General features: G+C 40.6%; 2 protein-coding genes across 3 annotated transcripts in view; one reads left to right on the forward strand and one right to left on the reverse strand.

Annotated features, from left to right (window-relative positions):
* The first annotated feature begins 1,636 nt into the window (after positions 1 to 1,636).
* COCH (cochlin) lies at positions 1,637 to 15,757 on the forward strand. 2 transcript variants are annotated; one of them, XM_066277655.1, is made up of 12 exons: positions 1,637 to 1,766; positions 2,690 to 2,747; positions 2,836 to 2,883; positions 5,110 to 5,266; positions 5,834 to 5,967; positions 7,061 to 7,123; positions 7,323 to 7,367; positions 7,463 to 7,610; positions 10,199 to 10,302; positions 11,005 to 11,231; positions 11,428 to 11,944; positions 14,570 to 15,757. In XM_066277655.1, exons 2-12 carry the CDS (start codon positions 2,714 to 2,716, stop codon positions 14,743 to 14,745), a joined length of 1,653 nt encoding a protein of 550 aa, XP_066133752.1. In that variant the 5' UTR covers positions 1,637 to 1,766; positions 2,690 to 2,713; the 3' UTR covers positions 14,746 to 15,757. The 2 variants fall into 2 exon arrangements, with proteins under 2 accessions (XP_066133752.1, XP_066133751.1); XM_066277654.1 differs by lacking the exon at positions 1,637 to 1,766 and adding an exon at positions 2,270 to 2,392.
* A 2,991-nt stretch (positions 15,758 to 18,748) lies between these two features.
* Positions 18,749 to 23,607, reverse strand: part of STRN3 (striatin 3) — a 117,253-nt gene continuing 112,394 nt past the window's right edge. Inside the window, exons 15-16 of the mRNA XM_066277665.1 lie at positions 19,792 to 19,878; positions 18,749 to 19,715 (exon numbers count right to left, since the gene is read on the reverse strand). Coding sequence (XP_066133762.1) covers positions 19,546 to 19,715; positions 19,792 to 19,878 — 257 coding nt within the window. The 3' untranslated portion in view covers positions 18,749 to 19,545. The remainder of the gene's footprint in view (positions 19,716 to 19,791; positions 19,879 to 23,607) is intronic.

The following is a 23,607-nucleotide window of genomic DNA, read 5'->3' on the forward strand; positions in this document are numbered from 1 at the left end:
AAGCTGCCTCACCTGGATCTGGGGATGGTTCCTAAGATGCCTGCAGGTAATTTCTCTGTTACTTATACTCCCGGTGAATTCTGCTTTTTCTCTATTTTTCACCTGTAAAATGTTTTGGGGGAATAGAGAAAGAGAGAGAACCTCTCCAAGAAGCCTCCAAAAATACCTTATCACACTTGCCCAAATTAAGTTCAGATCCATCCTTGTGGTCAAGAAGGCAGGAAATAAATATTTGTACAATATTAATTGTGCCAAAACTTGTGGTCAAGAAGGCAGGATATACATATTTGTATTAATTGTGGAAAACTTGTGACTATGAGATTAGAAGAAAGGAGGAAATGGAAGCTGTGGTCCACCACAATCTGTAAAATATCTAGACCTCTTGCTGTTAAATGCAATATGTGGTTGAGGATGAAGAGTTTGGAGGAGTGGTCCTCTTGGAACGCGATGAAGAATTCAACAGACTAGGTAACTCCAAGGCACATTAGTGTAGTTCAGGGGTCCCCAAACTACGGCCCGCGGGCCACATGCGGCCCCCTGAGGCCATTTATCCGGCCCCCGCTGCACTTCTGGAAGGGGCACCTCTTTCATCCGTGGTCAGTGAGAGGAGCATAGTTCCCATTGAAATACTGGTCAGTTTGTTGATTTATTATAAATTTACTTGTTCTTTATTTTAAATATTGTATTTGTTCCCGTTTTGTTTTTTTACTTTAAAATAAGATATGTACGGCTTGACCTGTGGTGGCGCAGTGGATAAAGCATCGACCTGGAAATGCTGAGGTCGCCGGTTCGAAACCCTGGGCTTGCCTGGTCAAGGCACATATGGGAGTTGATGCTTCCAGCTCCTCCTTCCCTTCTCTCTCTCTGTCTTTCCTTTCTCTCTCTCCCTCTGTCTCTCCCTCTCCTTTCTAAAATGAATAAATAAATAAAAAATAATAAAAAAAGATTAAAAAAAAGATATGTGCAGTGTGCATAGGGATTTGTTCATAGTTTTTTTTATAGTACGGCCCTCCAACAGTCTGAGGGACAGTGAACTGGCCCCCTGTGTAAAAAGTTTGGGGACCCCTGGTGTAGTTGGATGAAGAAAATAAGTTAAATATTCCCAGAGCTGTTTCTTCTTTAGTGGAAAAAAAAAGTTATTATCCTGTTTAGTTGGGGTAATACTCAAACCTGTACTGTATATGCTTCAGAATTACCTTTCAAGCCTCACTCCAAGACTTCCTGAATCATAATGTTCAGAGATGAGGCTCAGGATCTATATGTTTAGTAAGCACTGCAGATGACTCATATAGTCAGATAGAAGGCTTTGGGAATCTATCTAAGGCTCATGCATGCTTATCTTCAGTAATAAACAGCATCACAGCTCTGGTCTGTGACTTCAAAACCAAGGGACAAAATGGCCTGTGGTCTGAGAGTTCAAGCTCTACCAATGTGAATGAAGATAAAAAATGTCAATGCTCCCTGATGGAATATCACTTTCCTAGCATATAATAAATACAGATTCTGAGATTCTATGCAATGACGACACCCGGGTATGAGAATTTGGAAAGGCAATGCAGCAAGAATCCTTCCCGATGCGGAAGAGAAGAAAACGCAAATGTAAAGGAGAGCTCGGGGCCGCCTCCCCGTTACAGTAAAGGGAGCCCGCTGGGGAAAACCCGACTCCAGCAGAAAACAAGTCAAATGTTGGATCCCTAAGGTTCAAAGAGGAACCAATCAGTTGACTGGGTTTCTAACGAACCGGGGCGTGCGTCTACCAAATCCAGGTCGGTTTTACTTTAGAAGTCGGAACTCTGTTTCCACCGGAGCACGAAGTTGGGAAGTTTTGTTCTGAGGCCGCATGGCCCCGGTGGCTCTGGCGGGGCCCAAGGTCTCCGGCCGGGAGCGGCCTTGCGCCACCGCAGCCGCCGTGGCCGCGGCAGAACCGGGTCCCGTGAGAGCCGCCGCTGCCACCCTCCGGGACTGTGCGTGGCGGACCGTCGGTCCCCAGCCCGGGTGAGGCTGTCCGCGCTCGCGGCGCGTCGGGCAGCCTCCCAGCCCCGAGTGCGCGGGTGTCACCCCGCGCGTCCCACACTCGTTCCCGCACCCCTGACGCCGGCTCCGGCGGCCCCAGGACTCTGACCCCGGCCTCTGCGCCTCCCCTGAGTATCGGTGGGGCGTCCAGGTGGCCGAGGCCCGCGCCGCGGGGGGGAGGCGCCTCGACGCGGGCCTCACCCCGGGGCGGGAGGGGTGAGGGTGGAGCTGGACGCCGCCGCCGGGTCCCGGGGGACAGGCTCCCAGCCCCCTCCCCGCGTGCCCCCCGCACAATGCTCATGCGCGCGGCCCAGCCTTTATAGCGGCCGCGGGAGCCGCACTTTCCGCACTCGGGCGCAGCAGGGCGGATCCGACTCAGGTGCCGGGCCCCGGGCGTACAGCGCGGGCGTGCGGGTCCCTGAGTCTGTCTGTGTGTCTCCTTTGTCCGTCTGTCTTCGTATTTCACCCCTAGCCCGGAGCCGGGGTTGCACACCGATTCTGAGTCGGACTCGGTGTGCAGACCGAGAGGGCGGCAGCTCGGGGCAGCGGTCCTGCTCCCTCCCACGTCTCCCCGGCCGCCCCGGGCTTCCGAGGGGCGCGAGGTCTCCGCGGCGGCGGGCGCGGTGGCGGAGCCCCGCTCTCCCACCGCCTCCCTCGCATCCTCCCTCTCTCCCAGGTCCCAGCAGCCCGCTCGACTACCATGGCTGCAGGCTGGATCCCCGTTCTCTGCCTCGGTGGGTACGCGTCCCTGGCCGCCCCCTTCCCCTCGCGCCGCGCCGCGTGGAGGCTGGAGCCGGCCCTCGTGCTGTCCTCTGTTCGCAGGTGTGGGTCTGCTGCTGCTGCCGGAGCCCGCGGGCAGCGAGGGAGCCGGTGAGTGGCGGGCTCCCGGCGGGGAAGCCGGGCTCGGTCCGGCGGCGGGAGGGGCTGCGGGCCGGCAGGTAGGAGCGCGCTCAGGTGGCGCTCCCGGACCGCGCCCCGGGCGGGAGCTGGGGCGGCCGCCTGGCGCATCCCCGTGAGGATCTACAGCCCATCCACGCCGCTTCCCCATTTCTCCCACGCGAGGGGACCCTCGGTCCGAAGGGGACGTTCTTTCCAAGGCGGGGAGAAGGAAGCCTACCCCCAATCCCCGTGCCCCGTTCACACCCACATCCCGGATCCCCTGGGCAAAGCCGAACAGCGACAGCGGAAGGTCAGGGCTGGGGATATTCCTTGATTTCCACGGAAGAGGCGGTTCACTGGTCCCGCGTGTTACGCAGCGTTTGGGGCCAGGGAGAAGCCTTCTAGACCCGACTTCAGATTGTCAGCTGACAGAGACAAAGACGCCTAGGTCGTCGTCCCGCTTTGAGACCATGGCTGTGTTCCTAGGAGTATCCTCTATAAAAAGCAGCATGTGAGAGTCTTTAGAGTTTGTTCCATGTCTAAAACCGAGTATGGGCGTGTGGTTCGGTGTGTGTTCTACAACCTAAAAGGCAAACTCTTTTCCAGAATCTATCCTTTGTTTTCCTTGATAGGAAAAATGAGTGTAAGAATTGCACTGGGCTGTATTCAGATTAAGGCTGTTTGATAACAGGCACGAGGATACTGTTTTTAGTAAGGATTTTCATTTCCCTAGCAACCTCGAGTGTTTCCGAGCTAGGGGGCTGGCAGTGTACCTGGCATCCTGCCCTCCCTTCCGGGGACATGTCCCATGCAGGGTACAGCTCAACACAAAAGGTTCTGAGACCGGGTCCTTGTTGGAGGCCAGCTCCTCGGTTAGGCAATATGACCACAGGGCATTCATTACTGTCTTGGGAAAACTTTTTTTAATTATCATGTTTCAAAAGGTTTGGATAACCATTATTTTCTGTGCTTGGAAAATAGCATTTAATAACATTATTCTAAACTTAATATTTACAGTGAATTGATGACATAACATGCATTATGGTATCTTTTACATGTTGCCAAGGGCTTGTCTGTGCCTGACATCTTATGTAGTAAAAATTTTGATTCCTTATTAGCCGGGTTGACCATGTAAAACTTGAGAGCATTATCAGTGTTTTCTAAAAATGTATTTGCTGCCTGAGATAGCTCTCTGGACAGAGCTGGAACAGATATAACAGGTTCCGTTAAGATAAAAATGCTCTATTCTGAAGGGCTTAGCTTCCCTGTTTCCTATCCTGCAGGAGTTGCTGAATGTCCCTGGAGCTGTGACGTTGGGCACATTTACCTCAACTTCATGGCTTTAATTTCTTCATCTCTGTAAAATGAGTGATTGAACTAAATGACATATAATAAAGTGTAGCATCTTTTTACTGATTTGCTCAAATTGGTATGATTTATTTTATTTTATTTTTTGTGACAGAGAGAGACAGAGAGGGACAAACAGGAAAGCAGAGAGATGAGAAGCATCAATTCTTCATTGTGGCACCTTAGTTGTTCATTGATTGCTTTCTCATATGAGCCTTGACTGGGGTGTGGGGGCCTTCAGCAGACCGAGTGACCCCTTGCTCAAGCCAGAGACCTTGGACTCAAGCTGGTGAGCCTTGCTCAAACCAGATGATCCCACGATCAAGCTGGCGACCTTGGGGTTTTGAATCTGGGTCCTGTGTGTCCCAGTCCAATGTTCTATCCACTGCGCCACCAGCTGGTCAGGATAAATTGGTGTGATTTAAAGGCACTGCATTTGGAGGAGAGCTGGTATAGTGGTCCTCTGAAACCAAAGATGACTCTGAGAAATTTTGTGCATGTGTCTGTGAAAATGTTCCTCACAGGTTCAACTCAGATTTAATATCAGCACCTCAAGCAGCTACACACACAGTTGTCATCAGAAGTAAAATATTTGTTTCTTGAATAAATTAACAAATGGCCAAGGACTGTTATTGTCTAGTTCTGATACAGTTCCAATTATGTATTTTCAAACTGATAACTGAGAAAATTCTCCCATTAGATTATTGGAAAACTGAGTTTTGGCTTGCTAACATCTGGAATGGTGTGGACAGTATATAGTCAAGAAGTATCTAAGTCAGGGAAGTAAAACATCAATGTCATCTAGTTTCCCCACCACCACTCCCCCAAAAATCCTAAGAATGGTTATTACATTCCCTCCTTACTTTTCAGTTCCCATTGCTATCACATGCTTTACCAGAGGCCTGGACATCAGGAAAGAGAAAGTAGATGTCCTCTGCCCAGGGGGCTGCCCTCTTGAGGAATTCTCCGTGTTTGGGAACATAGTGTATGCTTCTGTGTCAAGCATATGCGGTGCCGCTATCCACAGGTAAGTCCAACATGCCCAGAGGAGAGAAACACGAGTGTGATAATTTCCTTTCTCTCTCTAGCCATCTGGACCCTCTACCTTTTCTTTCTTTCGGTGCCACAGAATAGCAATATATATTTAAGGTTTTCCTGAAGTCCCTGAACACCAGCTACACAAGAGAAGCTTTCTGACCGAAGGCAAATTGCATTATTTCTTGATAGCTAGATTTCTGTGATTCTAAGACATTGCTAATCATGTATCACTAGGTTTCTACTACGTGCCATTGTTTTAACTTACATGACAACTCCATCAGTGTACAAGATGGGTACAATTTATTCTATTTTAAAAATGAGAGGACATACTACAAGTGTGTTCTTACCACGCTTAGGCTTGACAGCACAGAACCATTATCCCAGGCAGACTTGTACCTGTGTAAGCAAGTTTTTACAAAGGCTGGCAGCATCCTTAGATGGCTTTCCTGCTAAACTATTTTCTTGATTAATCAGAGTAACAGATGCAACATGGCGCAAGTTAGTCAGATGCCCATGGAAAGTATGGAGAATCTTGGCTGTTACTCTTGTGTTGCAGGGGAGTAATCAGCAGCTCCGGGGGACCTGTGCGAGTCTACAACCTCCCAGGGCGAGAAAACTATTCCTCAGTAGTTGCCAATGGCATCCAGTCTCAAACTCTTTCCAGGTGGTCCGCTTCTTTTACAGTGACAAGTAGGTACACTTATGTTGTTTTTAGTTTTGTGTAAGTTTCTGCTTTGCTCAGCCCAGCCTCTTTGACATTGATGAAAAAACTTGTGATCAAGATTAAAGGGGTCAGCTGTGGGTCAGAGAACCCTAAGGGTCAAGGACCTATTCAAGCCAAATATGGGTGATTGGGGGAAAAATACAGTAATCTTGCTGTCCGAAGATGACCATAGAAACTTGAACGGTCTGTAATCAGAATGCCCTGACATTTACCAAGTAATACTAAATCAAAAAACTAGTGAATGTGGGCCCTGGCCAGTTGGCTCAGCAGTAGAGCATCAGCCTGGTGTGCAGAGGTTCTGGGTTCAATTCCCGGCCAGGGCACACAGGAGAAGCACCCATCTGCTTTCCACCCTTTCCCCTCTCTTTTTTCTCTGTCTCTCTCTTCCCCTCCCACAGCCAAGGCTCCATTGGAGCAAAGTTGGCCCCAGGTGCTGAGGATGGCTTCATGGCCTCCGCCTTAGGTGCTAGAATGGCTGTGGTTGCAGCAGAGCAACGCCCCAGAGGGTCTAAGAATTGCCCCCTGGTGGGCATGCCGGGTGGATCCCAGTCAGGCGCATACCAGAGTCTTGTCTGTCTGCCTCCCCACTGCTTCTCACTTTGGGAAAATAATAATAATAATAATAATAATAATAAAATAAAACTAGTGAATGAATGTGAATTCATTTTTGGTGACCCCTTTAAAACATGACGTGTTGAATAAGAATCCATCTTGGTTCTTTGAAACCAAAATGCAGTAGTTACTCCTGCAGTTGCCACCATTCTATTGCAGTTATCATCCTATAGAACCCTAGATCAAGTTTGTTATACTTTTAAAATTTTTTTCCATTGATTTGGGGTCAGGGGGTGGGGAGAGAGAAAGAAGCATCAACTCGTTGCTCCACTTAGTTGCGCACTCATTGATTGCTTGTTATACATCCTCTGACCGGGGATGAAACCCACGACCTCGGTGCACCGGGGTGACACTTTATCCACTAAGCCACCCAGCCAGGGCCTACATTTGTTATGCTCTGATGAAAACGAAGGAAGAGAAAAAATTGCCTCTTCTTTATTTTAACAGAAGGCAAGAGCGCTGCCCAGGAAGCCACGGGACAAGCGGTGGCCACAGCACAGCCATCAGCAGGTATGAACTATGGAACGTGTAGTGCCTGATGCAGCATTGGGCTTCCCCAGGCCAGAAGATCACAAGGAAATTAATTTTCAACAACAACAACAAAAATGTCTTAAGAATGACACTCCTTGTCATGAGCTTTTCCCTATGTGGGCTTCCAAGTATGGAACTGTCTTCCTTTTGCTAATACCAGATGCTTCCTTTGTTTTAGGTAAACGTCTAAAAAAGACACCCGACAAGAAAGCTGGCAATAAAGGTAAGAGTCCAAAGATCCATTTGGGAAGAAAATATTCTCCCTCCCTCCATCCTCTTGAAACAGCTAATGAAATTACTTGCTTGGGTTTTTCACAGACTGTAAAGCAGATATTGCATTTCTGATTGATGGAAGTTTTAACATTGGACAGCGTCGATTTAATCTACAGAAGAATTTTGTTGGGAAAGTGGCTCTAATGCTGGGAATTGGAACAGAAGGACCACATGTGGGTCTTGTTCAAGCCAGGTACCAACCTTGTTATAATGGGAGGAGATCTGAATGCTGTCTTGAATGACAAATCAGTTCTTTTAGTGGGTACATTTATTTTATTTCAATATAAATTACTGAGTTGTGGATAATCCAGATTCCCTAACTATAAGGTCAGGATTTAAGACTGCCTGAGCAGACTGGGTAGGTTTCAGTGCTTCCTTTTTGAAATAAACAGATTTAGAGAATTATATGCTATTTGAGGACCAGAAGGTAGACCAAAAGGTCTTGTTGCTCATACAAAGTACTTCTGTACATTACTCTGTTGAGTTCCTAATTTCTATTCGCTGATGTCTATTCCTCCTCCCTTCTCTGTTATTCTTTTTAGCTCTTTCCATATTCCCTTGATTGGAGATCTGACCTTTTTATTTTTACTCATTTAAAAATAACATTTATTGATGTGCATTATAAAAAGCTTGAAAAACATACAAAGCAAAACAAAACAAATTTCCCAAATATATCCTCCAGAGACAATCGCTGTAGAATGCTTTATTTCTTTTTAGCATTTTAGGAAAATATTTGATTCTACCTATTTTGGTATTTCTTGATTTTCAAAAGCTCAGACTATGATCATGTCTTTTATCCTGTTTTATTTTCATCCCTGAGTCTTCTGAACATTTTACCATGTCACAAATATTCTTCAGAAAATAATGTTCCATGTTACTTGGCGTGATTATTTACTTAGCCATCTTCTGTTGCTGCCTTACCACTGCACTGACCTATAGTGAACATCCTCATGGCATCTGGGTGTCATCTCTTATTGGTCTAGATTTTTAGGTTTAGGATTGAATCAAAGGGTCTGACATTTTTAAGGATTCTGAAATAAAGTTAAATTGTTTTCTAGAAAGTTGATCCAGTTTAAACAACTATCAGCCATGTGTGTGTCACCAGTACTATTACTGATTTATATTTAATTTGTTCTTATATTATTTTTTACAATTGGTTCTTAATTTAGAATTATTTTGGTGTGAGAATTTAACTTTGTTGTTTTCTACAACTTAACCATTTGTTTTACACCTTAAAAAAAAATGAGCTGCTTATTCCATGGATTTGATATCTGTTTCTTTGATCCATTTGCTACTTCTTATATCTTTTCTCCAATGCTTTGATTATTGTAGCTTTATTATACAGTTTAACATCCTATAAAGCAAATTCCCCACAGTATTATTCTTTTTTTTTTGTTATTTTGATCCAGTTCTTTTTCCAGATGAAAACTACACTACCCTGCAGACTCATACAAAGACTAAATTTTCTATAAACTTCATGGTTTGTAATTTTTTAAAGAACATTAAAATAAACTGTTATCAAGAGTTTCTATTTAAGCAGAATAACAATAAGGATGCAAAAATAAGACTAATTTCATAAATCACAATTTGGATAGCTGAAAAGTGACCATAAAAGGGAAAAAGTTGACAATCCATAAAATCTGATTTTGTGACCCAGCATCCCACCAGGTATAAAGAAACCACAGCAACTAGTGCTGTACTTGTCCCTCAAAAATCTTGACTTAGTAGCAACTGATAATGCTAAGATTTTAGATTTTTACACCTATGAAATACTGAGTTACCTAAAAATTTAACACAACAGCCTGACCTGTGGTGGCGCAGTGGATAAAGCGTTGACCTGGAAATGCTGAGGTCGCCGGTTCGAAACCCTGGGCTTGCCTGGTCAAGGCACATATGGGAGTTGATGCTTCTAGCTCCTCCCCCCTTCTCTCTCCTCTCTCTCTCTCTCCCTCTATCTCTGTCTCTCCCTCTCCTCTCTAAAATGAATAAAAAAAAAACAACACAACAAATGTGCTTTAACTGTTTTTACTCAACATGGTCTCTGATGAACAGAGCGGTTATAAAAGGGAGCTGTAATTCTCTTACTACTAAACATGGAAATCTCAAACCTCTCACCATATGCATAATTTTAAGATTAGCAGATGTCAACATAATTTATTATAAGAAATATTCAATATTGTAATAATACTTTATAATTCATTTCCTTCTAAGTTTTCACATTTTTTAAATGTTGGCCTTAGTGTCATTGAAACTGCCTCTTCTGACTGGAGACCTGGGTTAAGGGACCCAGTCTGTCGGTGCTTCCAGGGTCCCCAGCGCAGCAGACCTCACCTCACACCACGCAGATTTCTACTAAGCCCAGTTCCCTGAGCCAAGCCTGGCTTCAGGTTGGCCTTTGGAGCCAAACAAATCTGAATTTAAAGTTTGGCTGTGTTTTGTTGAGAAAATTAGCTAAATTCTCTGAGCCTGTTTCTTCATTTATATAATAGGGATAGTTTCTACCTTTAGAGTTATAATAAAATGCTATTATACATAATATATAGCATATTACCCAGAATATAGTAAACCCTCGGGGTAGCAATAGTATTTTTTACATTTCTGAAAGATTCCTAAAACTTCAAGTAAGAATGCAATGTCTTAGTTGATGATATAATGTGGGATTAAGAAAAAAACTTGGTCTCTATCCACTTTAAAGACTTTTTTTTAAAGGTATATAATGTATATAATGGTGCTTTACTTTTCCAATTTTCTCTAACAGTTTTTTTCCACTTTTCCACTTAGTGAACATCCCAAAATAGAATTTTACTTGAAAAACTTTACATCAGCCAAAGATGTTTTATTTGCAATAAAGGAAGTAGGTTTCCGAGGGGGTAATTCCAATACAGGTAAGTAGACTTTCGCCTGGGACATAACACAGGAGGGGGTTATAAGTGATCAGATACGTAAAACAGTATTGTGCTACTTTTCTCCCTGACACTGGGATCTTGGCTGGGTGTGCATTTGATAGTCTGAGATCCCCTCCATTTTTATATACTCTCCATTTTTAATGGAAAATATACCAAAGGGTTAATTGATATGGCTTATTTTTAAATATATCCATGAAAAGCATTGTGACTTATAATCCTTATATCAAATGTAGCAGATGTTACTTTAGAGAAGTACATGTTTGGAATGCTAAAAAGGAACAAAGACCGACAGACTTAATGAATGTAGATGTGGTAGAAGGAACTCAAGTAGCACTGTGGCCCCTCAGAAGGAAGACTTCTTGTTGAGTCCTCACAGGTACCAGTCAGTCCCCAGGGGCGAGACAGAGCACAAGTACAGGAGTGGGAGTGTTTTGTGTTCCTGACGATTGATGTAAGGAAAGGAAATGTGAGGCTTTTGGGAGTGATGGGGTAAGTTGTGTGGGTTGTGAAGACAAAAGATAGGCCTGACAGATAATTCACCTTTCCTACCTTGTGCATCTATTAGAGAACCTGGTTCTATATAAGTTAAATTTTTAAACGAGGTGGTATCAAGTTCATATAGGAAAACAGAAATGTCATTTGAGCAGTGGTGCTGTTCCAGTTTTTCTTTTTCAAACCTAGGAAAAGCCCTGAAGCATACCGCTCAGAAATTCTTCACAGCCGACGCTGGAGTGAGAAAGGGGATCCCCAAAGTGGCAGTGGTATTTATTGATGGCTGGCCTTCTGATGACATTGAGGAAGCAGGCATTGTGGCTAGAGAGTTTGGTGTCAATGTGTTCATAGTTTCTGTGGCCAAGCCTCTCCCGGAAGAACTGGGAATGGTTCAGGATGTGGCATTTGTTGATAAGGTAAGGAGGTGAAGGATACCTTCTGTTAAGATAGGAAGGATGCAGTTTTGGACCTTGAGGAATAGTGCTGACTAGCCCATATACGGATTAACTTTGAGCATTTAAGATTTAATGTTTTCATAATTTTTAAGAAGAATGAGTTTTGATCTCTTTAGGTATCTTTTGTCTCCCTCTTCCCCCCACCCCCCCAAAACAGGCCGTCTGTCGGAATAATGGCTTCTTCTCCTACCACATGCCCAACTGGTTTGGCACCACAAAATATGTAAAACCTCTGGTACAGAAGCTCTGCACTCATGAGCAAATGATGTGCAGCAAAACCTGTTATAACTCAGTGAACATTGCCTTTCTAATTGACGGCTCTAGCAGTATTGGAGACAGTAATTTCCGCCTCATGCTTGAATTTGTTTCCAACATAGCCAAGACTTTTGAAATCTCAGACATTGGTGCCAAGATAGCTGCTGTACAGTTTACCTATGATCAGCGCACAGAATTCAGTTTCACGGACTACAGCACCAAAGAGAATGTCCTAGCAGTTATCAGAAACATCCGCTACATGAGCGGTGGAACAGCTACAGGCGATGCCATTTCCTTTACTGTTAGAAATGTGTTTGGTCCCATGAGGGATAGCCCCAACAAGAACTTCCTGGTAATTGTCACAGATGGGCAGTCGTATGATGATGTTCGAGGCCCCGCTGCTGCTGCACATGACACAGGTAAGGTCCTTCCTTGTCCTCTGTCTGGGAAGGGGAATTGAGGAGGGGCTCCCTGAATTTTAGAAATACAAACTTTAGCATTTATTTCTTTGAACAAACACCTGCAGTGCCACAGTCCTGTTCAAAGGCTTTACCCAATATTAACTGGTTTAATTGTCAAGGCAGCTCAACTAATCTTATTCCAGATAAGAAAACTTCCCCCAAATACACAGTACGTGATGAGGCCAGTATTCAAACCCAGGCAGTCTGGCTGAGTGTTGTTGGGGGAAATACTGGAAATGTTACAGGTTCTTACATTTGACTCAGACTTGGAACTTAGCCCCCCCATCACAATTTATCATAGTTTACTATGAATCTATTTATTTATCCTAACCTTCTTTAAGTTTTCAGGTTGGCATGAGTTTTCTAAGATAATAAGGTCACCAATAAAGATTTTAATTCTATTCTATCAACTTCTTTTTTGTGTGTCTTGTTTTTTCTTGATAACACATTGTGATATTATGAGTATAAAAAAGTTTTCTTTCTTGCTTACCCCAACCTTAATATTACTTTTGGCAAAGGCTACTAGTTCCTGAAGATGAGAACACATTGTGATATTATAAGAGTATAATGAGAACACATTATGATAATGAGTTCACATTGATAACAAGAACTCATTTTTTTCTTGATAATGAGAATACATTGTGATATTATAAAAGTATAAAAAAGGTTTTCTTTCTCGCTTACCCCAACCTTAATATTACTTTTGGCAAAAGCTACTAGTTCCTGAAGACATTAGCATGTGTTACTGAGCTCAAACAGGCCAAAAGGCTGAGGTTCCTGTTCCTGGGATGACACTGAATGACGGGAGTCCCAATATTTAAAAAACAAAAATGCCAACTTGGGAGGCGGGGAATTAGCTGTCTTCCATTTTTCTATACTCTTACGCACTCTTCTCTGTTTAATTGCTAATGACCTTATTTTTGTGCATTACCATCTCTGCTAATGCATGTACACATTTTTATAAATATTGATGGAATGAGTTTAAGTAAAACTGTTATATGCAACTTGATACTGGCTTATTTTTATACATCTGGCTTATTTTGTACATCAACAATTAACCTATGTTGAAGACCTGTTTGCTATCATACCCCTTAAGAATGTAGCGTACTGAATAAGTTATGGTTAACAGGATTGGATTCAGGCTGAGTAAAGTGAACTAGATTAAGTCAAATATATTTTCCCTACGTGATTAATTGAACTTCAGGAGGTTGGGCCACACTATTTTCATGAAAATTATCTTGTGATATTGTAGTGAGAGTTAACAAAAGACAGAAAATAGAGTAGGTTTATAACCATTTTTGTATTTCTGTTCTTTTAACTGATTAGGTATTGGGCCTAATGAAGAATTAAGGGGGGGGGGGGATCAAAGTGGGAATAAAATTTTAACGAACTTTTTTTTTGCCCAGCGGAGTGGCTGGATGGTGATAAATTAAAAATTGTTTCAAGTAGTTTTTACATCATCTAAATCTGTTGCCTTTATATTTTAAGCATTCACAACTCTGAGCACCATATACCACTGGAAGCAGGGTAAAGGTAAAACCTTGGACAGGAGGGAGTAGCTATTTCAGAAACTCAAAATGTTACGGGGAATTTTATCTGGAAGATAGATGGTAGTCTACACTAAGAATTCACTAAACCACTTTGAGAACTGGGACTGAGGTGAATCAAACTAAAGTAATAGCTCCCTGACCAAAATGAACAGTTGGAATAAAAGCCGCCTAGTAGCTCAAGTGAATGCAGGAAATTCCAGCTACATAGACATTTCTCCTTGGCTGTTTTTATCACCAGATTTTTGCTTTGGAATTAAAGACTGACAATTTATGACTATTGGTCAGTTTGCCAATGTAGCATGTAAAAACTGAAATGGAATAAAGTTATAATTATGCACACACTAGTCACCATTCCCCCAGACAACGCAGCCTTAGAAACTTGACCCATTTATGTATCTCATCTGTTGTGCCATTCTTTCCTGCTCTCTTTTAATGACTGGACACCAGTATAGTGGTTAAGTGAAGTGACAGCAGGCTTTACTGTTTCATACTAGTCTTGGAGAGAATGTTTTCATTTCGCTAAGTATGTTTGCTGTAGGGTCTTTTGTTGTTTTTTTTTTTAAAGATATTATTGGCCCTGCAGCTCAGGTTGTTGAAGCAGTTTCATAGGACAAGGTTTGATCCCCAGGCAGGGAAAACACACGAGTCACCAATGAATGCATAAATAAGTGGAACAACAAATTGACCTAAAACCAAGAATTATATATATATTATCAGGTTAAGAAAGTTTTAGTCCAGCTATGCAAAATTATTGGATATTAAACTTCAAGTATTTTTTTGTCAGGGGTCATTTACCTGTTAATGTGGTTTATCACACTGATGGTTAAGCTTCTGGTTTTGACCAAACTGTTCAGCTGTTATCACAGTAACTGTTAAATTCTACCTAACAATTGGCTACAGGGGTATAGTTCTTCAGACACTGCTAGCCAGTTTTCTCTGCAACTATGTCCTAATATATGAAAAGTATATACATGTAATTTTATATGTAAATTGGAACTTGGTTTTAATTCACTTAAAAATGTTTCCATTTTAGGTATCACCATCTTCTCTGTTGGTGTGGCCTGGGCACCTCTGGATGACCTGAGAGATATGGCCTCTAAACCAAAGGAGTCACATGCTTTCTTCACAAGAGAATTCACAGGATTAGAGCCAATTGTTTCCGATGTCATCAGGGGCATCTGTAGAGATTTCCTAGAATCCCAGCAATAATGGTGACATTCTGACAACTGAAAGAGTGCAAAGGATATAATGCACCAGTTATATTCTCATAATACTGAAATACTATAGTGCACACTAGGCTCAGACACAAAACTATTAAAGATGCCAACAGCTGTTTCAAGCAAATAAGCATTCATTTAAAGCTACTAGCTTCCAATAACAATTTAGACTTAATTGTTCACTCTGCTGAGGCTTCATAGTCATGACCCTTAGAAACTCAGGAAAGAGTATATATCATGGATTAAAATCTGAAAAGTTCTATTCTAAATGTATAGATATGCAAATTCCATAGTTCAATAAAAGAATCTGATACTTAGAACAAAAGCAACATTCCTTTTATTCTGTATTAAATATATAAGAAAAAATGACATTTAAAAACAGCTTTTAGTTAAAATACCAACTTGACCCCAGTAGATGTTCTCTTAAAACCAGTAATATTTATTTACTAAATTTTAATTACGGATGAGACGAAAGGGAATTAGGTATCAAGCTTATTTCGCAGTGCATTTTCCTAAGTTATAACTGAAAAATCACACTGAAAAAGACAGGACTGCCTAGGATTTTTCTATTTATATCCTTAATTTTTATATGTATAGACATATTTGGCTTATACTCTAAAAGTCATCTATGTACTAAGGAATGTTAAAGTTTTACTTATTTATATCTTAAAACATTTAGTTTTAAAGCACATATTTCAAATAGCAGAACTACAGGAAAAATATCATAGTCTGACTATACTTAAGCAATAAAATTGCTAGCAACTAAGCTGTCTTACTTTATTTTTCTAATGGTAATAATTCTACATTCAATAATTCATGCAGGGCCTGACCTGTGGTGGCGCAGTGGATAAAGCGTCGACCTGGGAATGCTGAGGTCGCCGGTTCGAAACCCTGGGCTTGCCTGGTCAAGGCACATATGGGAGTTGATGCTTCCAGCTCCTCCCCCCTTCTGTCTCTCTCCTCTCTCTCCCTCTCTGTTTCTCTTCTCTAAAAATGAATAAAAAAATAATTCATGCAGGAAGACCTAAATTTTTTTCCTAAAAGCATGCAATAAGATTGTGGCCCTGGCCGGTTGGCTCAGCGGTAGAGCGTCGGCCTAGCGTGCGGAGGACCCGGGTTCGATTCCCGGCCAGGGCACACAGAAGCTCCCATTTGCTTCTCCACCCCTCCGCCGCGCTTTCCTCTCTTCCCCTCCCGCAGCCGCAGCCGAGGCTCCATTGGAGCAAAGACAGCCCGGGCGCTGGGGATGGCTCTGTGGCCTCTGCCTCAGGCGCTAGAGTGGCTCTGGTCGCAACATGGCGACGCCCAGGATGGGCAGAGCATCGCCCCTGGTGGGCGTGCCGGGTGGATCCCGGTCGGGCGCATGCGGGAGTCTGACTGTCTCTCCCTGTTTCCAGCTTCAGAAAAATGAAAAAAAAAAAAAGATTGTGTATGTTTTTTTTCTTTCATTCAATGACTTATTGAATGCCTACTCTTCTAAGCATTATATACAGCCACAACCTAACAGTTAAACAGTACAACATGCATTGGTTACTTGGTTCTACAAAAATGTTTTCTAATTAACATTATTTTTACTTAAACATGTCTGGGAAGTTGGTTCCTAACAAAAGTGATCAGAATTCTGTTAATGTAGTTATCATTACCTCACCGAGAACTCTCCCCTCCCCTCGGGGTGCCGTCATCCCATCCTACCTGTCTTCTCTGAAGGGAGGTCCCATTCTCTCCCTCAGCCCGCGGCGCACCACATCCTGGAACACTCTCTCTGGTCAATCTGAATACATCACAACCAGATGACCAAAAATGGTGTTAACTGGCTGAAATATATGTACCCCAGTTCATCTTTTCAATCTGACAATTTTATAGACTATGTAAGAGGAATGAGGGGCATAACTGAAATGGCCTTTGACACTAGGTAAAATTTTTGATAAAAATAGAATATGGGAAGACAATACCCCACCCCCTTGTAACAAATGGCAAATAGGATAATTCATGTAACAAGATTATCATATAAAATGGGTTTAACATTTTTATAAGTAAACATAAGATAGTTAACAACTAAAAAGAGGATTTTTAAAAAGATGTATTATAATCCAACTTTTGGAGGCATGCCTAAGTTTTGTATATACTAGCCCTTTAAAAGTTTAAGTGTATTAAATGAGACATCTTCAGTGGATAACTTACTTTGAAATATGAGAAAAGTACATGAGTAAATAAACATGAAAAAAAAGCAAATGATTAAATATTAAAAAGCCATTAGTTTGTATATAAAATATTCTTAAATTTTATGTATTAAGTATCATTTAATAGGTTAAATGAATCTACATAATTTCCCATAAGTCACAAATGGAAGCAGACAAATAAAAACATTCTTTTTGTATCTTTTTAGTTTTTTTCCAAATGTTTAATATCTAATATAGAGAAAAATACAACCATAGATAAGAGAAAAATAAACATAGTACTAATTTTTCAGTTTTAATACATTCCAAGAGGTGAATGTTTATGCATTGCGATAATCACATTTCAGTTAAACAGTAATGCACTGATTTAGAATAACTGCCAGAAATGCTAGTAGCTTTGAAAAAGCTTGTTCTTAAATTTTAAAAAATTCAACTTTAATTTGAATCTTCAGTTCAGAAAGCTAAAAAACTAACACTTTAAGAAAATCTGAGAAGTTTTAGTCTTTCACCAGTAATGACTGAAAGTGCCACTTAGATTTTTATGCTAGATGACAAAATTCCTCGAAGCACATACAATGTAATTTTTATTTTTGCAGTAGGCATTAAAATACAATTTTGCTACATAGGTTTTCTAATGTTCTAATTCCATTTGCAATTCCCCTTTAAAAAAAAGGATATTGCCTTGTTGAAGGAAAAGTTTTTAGATATTAATACTTAACGTTATTTTTAAGGACAATCTTTAATTAATGAATAATGCAGTTTATTTTCTTGAACTTTTTTGTGGAAACATGTTAGACAGAATATCAACATTATTAATTGAAATTCAGATTTAATAAAGTAATAGGATGTTTAAAGAAATGATTTAAAACTGAATCTCCGGTGTTTTTTTTTCTTTTAATCTTTTTGAATTATCTAACTTAACAGAAAATTATATTATCCCCAATGGGATGAAATATTTACCAAAGTATCTTTAATAGTGTTAACTGTTAACACTATTTTATTATTAGAGTATCAATAAATAGTACAAAGTTTAAAAGAACAGCATAAAAATGAAGGACTCGCTGAGGAAATCATCTCTATTTCCTTAATGACGGTGAAGAAAGTATTGCACTTTATTATTCAACATAAAATAATGTAGCCAACAGTAACATACAGGTACACAATTTAATATTTATTATATGTATTTTATATACATTATTTTTCAACAGCTGTATGTTTGCTATGTGGTACAATCTTAAAAATTTGCTGATTCATAGTTTGTAAAACAAAAACCTTACAAAACTCGCAAACTGATCAGAAAAATTTTTGGAAGACTAGAAAAAATATTTTATTGTCTTAATCATGCATTACACAAACAAAATCTTTAGTTACACCATAAAATTAAGCACATCTGAAAAAATAAAACAGGGATAACTAGTCCAAACATAGCAGATTTCTGTATCCTGATTCAATAATTTGTATCCTATTTGTAATGCAAATAAAAATTTACTTCAAATATTTTTAAACAAGATAGCTTTGTTTGGAATCATGGTAAACCAAGATATGTATCTGGGAAGAATCACCCTGGTATGTAACTTAAACTATAAAATACTCCATTTTTAGTCTCTTTTAGACTATTCAAAGAGTTCCAAAATAGATATACAGATTCCTTTAGCACATTAATAAAAGGATATAAAGACCAACAAAAAGTGAAATAAATAATAAGCTATTAGCAAGATGGATAATCCTTGATAAATAAACTTGTAAATACAGTAAGATGTACAAAATATCACATAGTGATAGGATGCCAAGATTAGATTTTTAAAAATTTTTTAAGAGTTCATTTGGAGTACTAAACCCCATTGTTTCATTTTAATATACTTAATAGTCCTTGCTTTATGAAAACAATTATGTAATGATGAAGGTGATTTAGCATCTTATGGAAGGACTTAGCTGAGCTGTATTAGGCAAAAGAAAAGAGTGTGGTTACACGGCAGCGGGTCAGTGAGATCTCTGTGTTTTAGGGTTGTACAATGCAGAAAAACTTCAATACAATCTTGAGCACTGTTGTGACAGGCTAAATATATAAAAAGACTTATAAAAACTAGAATTTTATCCAAACATTTTGTGCAACTAATGCTAAAATATTTTAAGTTAAATTTTCTTCTTTTTTTTTTTTTTAAAGCAAAATAAGTTTAAAAGGGAATCTGTGGCATTCAACTGATAAACAGATCACTAAGAGATGAGAAAAAACTACTCTTGGAGCTCACTTCCCCCCAACAAGAGCACCACATTCCTAACCCTAAGGCAGCACACAGAGTCCAAAATAAAAGTCCTTTTGTAAGATCAGACTCCACATTGGCTTAAAGATACCTAAAAAACAGACGCTCAGTTTGTACTCAGTACAGGCCACAAATACTGGAGTCCTTTTTTTTTGTCCCACAAAATACAGTAATTACAATTAAATTAATGAACCTGACATTAAGATGTGGCTTCCACCAATTTACGCCTGCCCTAAGTAGCCTTCGTCAGGCGGCTGACATGTAGTGTCTTATCAGTAACCTTTTTTGATGGCAGTGATGCAGACCCTCTTTCTGTCCAAGCAATCTATTGTTATGATGTGAGTTTCTGTTGATTCACACAAATACTTTAGCAAGGGCATCAGCCCCCGCACTAGCAATATATGCCTTTGATGGATGAAAAGCAACATCATATATTGATTCATCTAATTTCTTCCTATGTGCTGTTATTTCTTGCACACATGTCTTGCTGTCCAAATTCCACAATCTAATAGAGCAATCATGGCCTGTAAAAAAACAAATAAAGTGTTACTAACAATTCTTTTATAAAGTTTGTGCACAGTACAGGACATTCAGACTTACTTCCAGACATCAAATAGATTCCATTAGGATCTACTGCTAGACTTGTAACAGCATCCAAATGAGCTACCATAGAATGGATCATTTTACCTAAAGAAAACATAACAGAGAAGATTAACTTTTCATAAATATTTACTAACTTCAGAGATACTTAAACCATAAAACAGCATTAACATAAAAGAAACAATCACTATAGCAATTTTTTTATTGTGGTAAAATATACCTAACGTAAAAGTTACCATTTTCACCATTTGAGAGGGTACAATTCTGAGACTTTTAGACATTGACAATAATGGGCAATTATCGCCATTATCTATTTCAGAACATTTTCAACATGCAAAAGGAAACTCCATATCCATTCGGCAGTCACTCCTCATCTCTCCCCTTCCCCAAGTCCCTGGTAACCACTAATTTACTTTCTATAGTTTGGACTATTTTGTATGCTTCTTACAAATAAAATCATACAACATGGGGGCTTTTTGCAACTGTTTTCTGTCTCTTACTGTAATGTTTTCAGGGTTCACCCACCATAAATTTTAAAGAGAATTTTAATTCTAATGTAAAACTTTCCCAGTACTTTTAATAAAGACGTATGTGTTACATTCATTTTGACAGCATCTGATAAGACAATGGAAAACATAATGAATACAGGGCTGCATCAAAGACTTCAGATTATGTAAACTGGAATTAAAATGAAAAAAAAAAAGGATCTTTTGAAAACATTTTTTCCCCTCTGGTCTTTATTTGCATTCTCCTGTGAACTATGCCAAACGTACTCAAGAGCAATGTGTTTTTTGTGAAATCTATCCTTTGTGCCATTTCATTTAGATTGTTCTTTGGGTTAATTTGTAGAAACCCTTCGTATATAGATGCAAATATTTGTCCCAATTTATCATCTGTTTCTTGACATCTTAAAATTAAAAAATAATTTTATATTGTATGAAAAAGGAAACATTATTTTATTATACAAGCTTAATTATAAATCACCACAGAATACACTTCTATCTAATGATTCTAGTATCATCAAATTCATTTATCCTTTGAAATGTCAATCATTTTATATATTAGAAACAAGAAAGAGAAGGGGATGAGGGAGCACATCAGAAAAATTATTTCAGATTTCCCCAGACAGGAACAAAAACACTATTCTGGAAAATGTAATTTACTCAATACCTTCACTGAAGATTTGTCAGGCAAATAGGATTCAAGAGCAAGTTTTTTATTTTTTATTTTATTTATTCATTTTTAGAGAGAGAAAGAAAAGAGGGGGGAGGAGCAGGAAGCATCAACTCCCATATGTCCCATGACCAGGCAAGCCCAGGGTTTCGAACTGGTGACATCAGCGTTCCATATCAACGCTTTATCCACTGCGCCACCACAGGTCAGGTGTCAAGAGCAAGTTGAAATTAAAAAGTTATAAACACAAAATTGTGTTGCACATATACTTTGGGGCAAGGGTATCAGCCTCTGCACTGGCAATATATGCCTTTGCTGGATGGAAAGCTACATCATATATTATTGATTTATCCAAGGAGGGAATAAAATAGCAAATACTGATATTTCAAAATTTTCCTTCCCTCTGTTCAGCAAAGAGTATTACTCAAATGCTTAGGTTGTTCCTAATGAGACATGGAGGCCTTCTCCAGAATTCTAGTTACAATTATTTGCTACGTATGCTTCTAGTCCCCTAATGACATGCCATACTGGACCATGCAATAGATTTACTTTTGTTATTAAACATGGGGCTATCGCTGTTGACTTGAATACTATATCAGAACATAATCAAGTGTGTGAAAGTTTCTCTGAAACAAAGTCCTATCACTTTCTGCTAATACAAAACACTTATCAGCTGAAGACAAAATTAAATGATGAGAACATCATTTCAAACCACACTTGTTTCTTCCTCATTAATACTAAGATTAACTAATAAAACAAGTGTCTTCTAGTGTCAGCCTGGCGTGCAGGAGTCCTGGGTTCAATTCCCGGCCAGGGCACACAGGAGAAGCGCCCATCTGCTTCTCCACCCCTCCCCCTCTCCTTCCTCTCTGTCTCTCTCTTCCCCTCCTACAGCCGAGGCTCCACTGGAGCAAAGTTGGCCCGGGCGCTGAGGATGGCTCTGTGGCCTCTGCCTCAGGTGCTAAAATGGCTCTGGTTGCAACAGAGCGACACCCCAGATGGGCAGAGCATCGCCCCCTGGCGGGCGTGCCGGGTGGATCCCGGTCGGGTGTATGCGGGAGTCTGTCTGCCTCCCCGTTTCCAGCTTCGGAAAAAGAAGGAAAAAGAAGGAAAAAAAAAGAGTAAGTGTCTTCTCTGCTATCCTGAGGAACAGAAAAATCACTCAACGTACTATCTTTAACTGCTTAGTCCAACATAATTCATCTATCAATTCTTTTTTTTTTTTATAAATAAATTTTTATTTTAATGGGGTGACATCAATAAATCAGGGTACATACATTCAACATCTATCAATTCTTGAATCCACTTTTTTCAGTATTCCTATTTAAAAAACAAAAAACACTTGACCAGGCAGTGGCACAGTGGATAGAGCATCAGACTAGGACACAGAGGACCCAGTTTCGAAACCCCGAGGTCGCTGGCTCCAGCGCAGGCTTATCTGGTTTGAGCATAGCTCACCAGCTTGAACCCAAGGTCGCTGGCTTTAGCAAGGGGTCGCTTTGTCTGCTGACAATCCCCAGACAAGGCACATGAGAAAGCAATCAATGAACAACTAAGGTGTTGCAATGAAGAATTGATGAGTTTCATCTCTCTCCCTTCCTGTCTATCCCTATCTGTCCCTCTCTCCCTGTCACAAACAAAACAAAACAAAGCAAAAGAAAACCCCGAGTATGAAATGATTGACCTCCAGGACAATAACCTCAAAACATTAGGGGTTAAGTAAGAAGCTCAATTCTCTCCTGAGAATGATCCTGTATGTCCTAAACTTAAGAAGCCTTAAACCAAATAATTTTTTTACCCAAATACAGGTCTACCCATTTCTTTAAGGGTACAATAACTTTCCAAGTTAAACTCCAAATCTCCTGCCTGTGTGTTAAATTAACCTTTACTGATACATTAAGTCAATTTAAAGTCAACCCTTCTTTTCCATCGTCACTTTGAAATGAGTGACTCCCCCTTCAGACTGCACCATGTATAGAGGTGCCCCACTGAACCAACCTGGCTGCTGGGCTTCCACTGGTAACCACAGGGTCACAAAGCTTCTAACCCCTCCCAAGAACTAAGACCCCTCCTTCAGCAACCCTTATTATAATTTCTCACATTTAACCAATTTCACTTTGGCCCATGCTTTGCTACCACCCCTCTTTCTTTACTAAGAGTAACTGTTTCCCCAATAACAGTCACCTATTTCTCTCCTCCCTAGCTCCTTAAGCCCTTCGAATTGGGCAATCAGTATTGTGGGCCTCTATGAACTGAAGAAAGACTGATGTAAAACATGTAGACTCTAGAAGCAAACTGCATAGGTTTGAATCCCAACCCTGCACAAATTATTTAACTTCTTTCTTTTTTAATTTTGTAGGTGAGAGGGAGGGAGACCATGAGGCAGACTCCCACATGCACCCTGACCAGGATCCACCTGGCAACCCCATGTGGGGCCAATGCTCAAGTACTGAGTTATTTTTAGCACCTGAGGCTGATAGTGCTCAGACCAACGGAGCTATCCTTAGCACACGGGCCATACTTGAACCAAATGAGCCACTGGCTGAGGGAGGGGAAAAGGGAGAGAAGGAGGGGAAGCACATAGTCCCTTCTCCTGTGTGCCCTGACCAGGAACTGAACCCAGTATATCAATACACCGAGCCG

The sequence above is a fragment of the Saccopteryx bilineata genome, chromosome 4, assembly GCF_036850765.1.
Source record: "Saccopteryx bilineata isolate mSacBil1 chromosome 4, mSacBil1_pri_phased_curated, whole genome shotgun sequence".
In the NCBI taxonomy this organism is placed as follows: Eukaryota; Metazoa; Chordata; class Mammalia; order Chiroptera; family Emballonuridae; genus Saccopteryx; species Saccopteryx bilineata.

What these genes read in the sequence shown, in the direction of transcription:
- COCH (XM_066277655.1), top strand. Translation starts at nt 2,714, where the DNA reads ATGGCTGCAGGCTGGATCCCCGTTCTCTGCCTCG. An exon ending in CGCGGGCAGCGAGGGAGCCG is followed by an intron (nt 2,884 to 5,109) that starts GTGAGTGGCGGG and finishes CTTACTTTTCAG; the next exon opens with TTCCCATTGCTATCACATGC. An exon ending in AGGGGGTAATTCCAATACAG is followed by an intron (nt 10,303 to 11,004) that starts GTAAGTAGACTT and finishes TTTCAAACCTAG; the next exon opens with GAAAAGCCCTGAAGCATACC.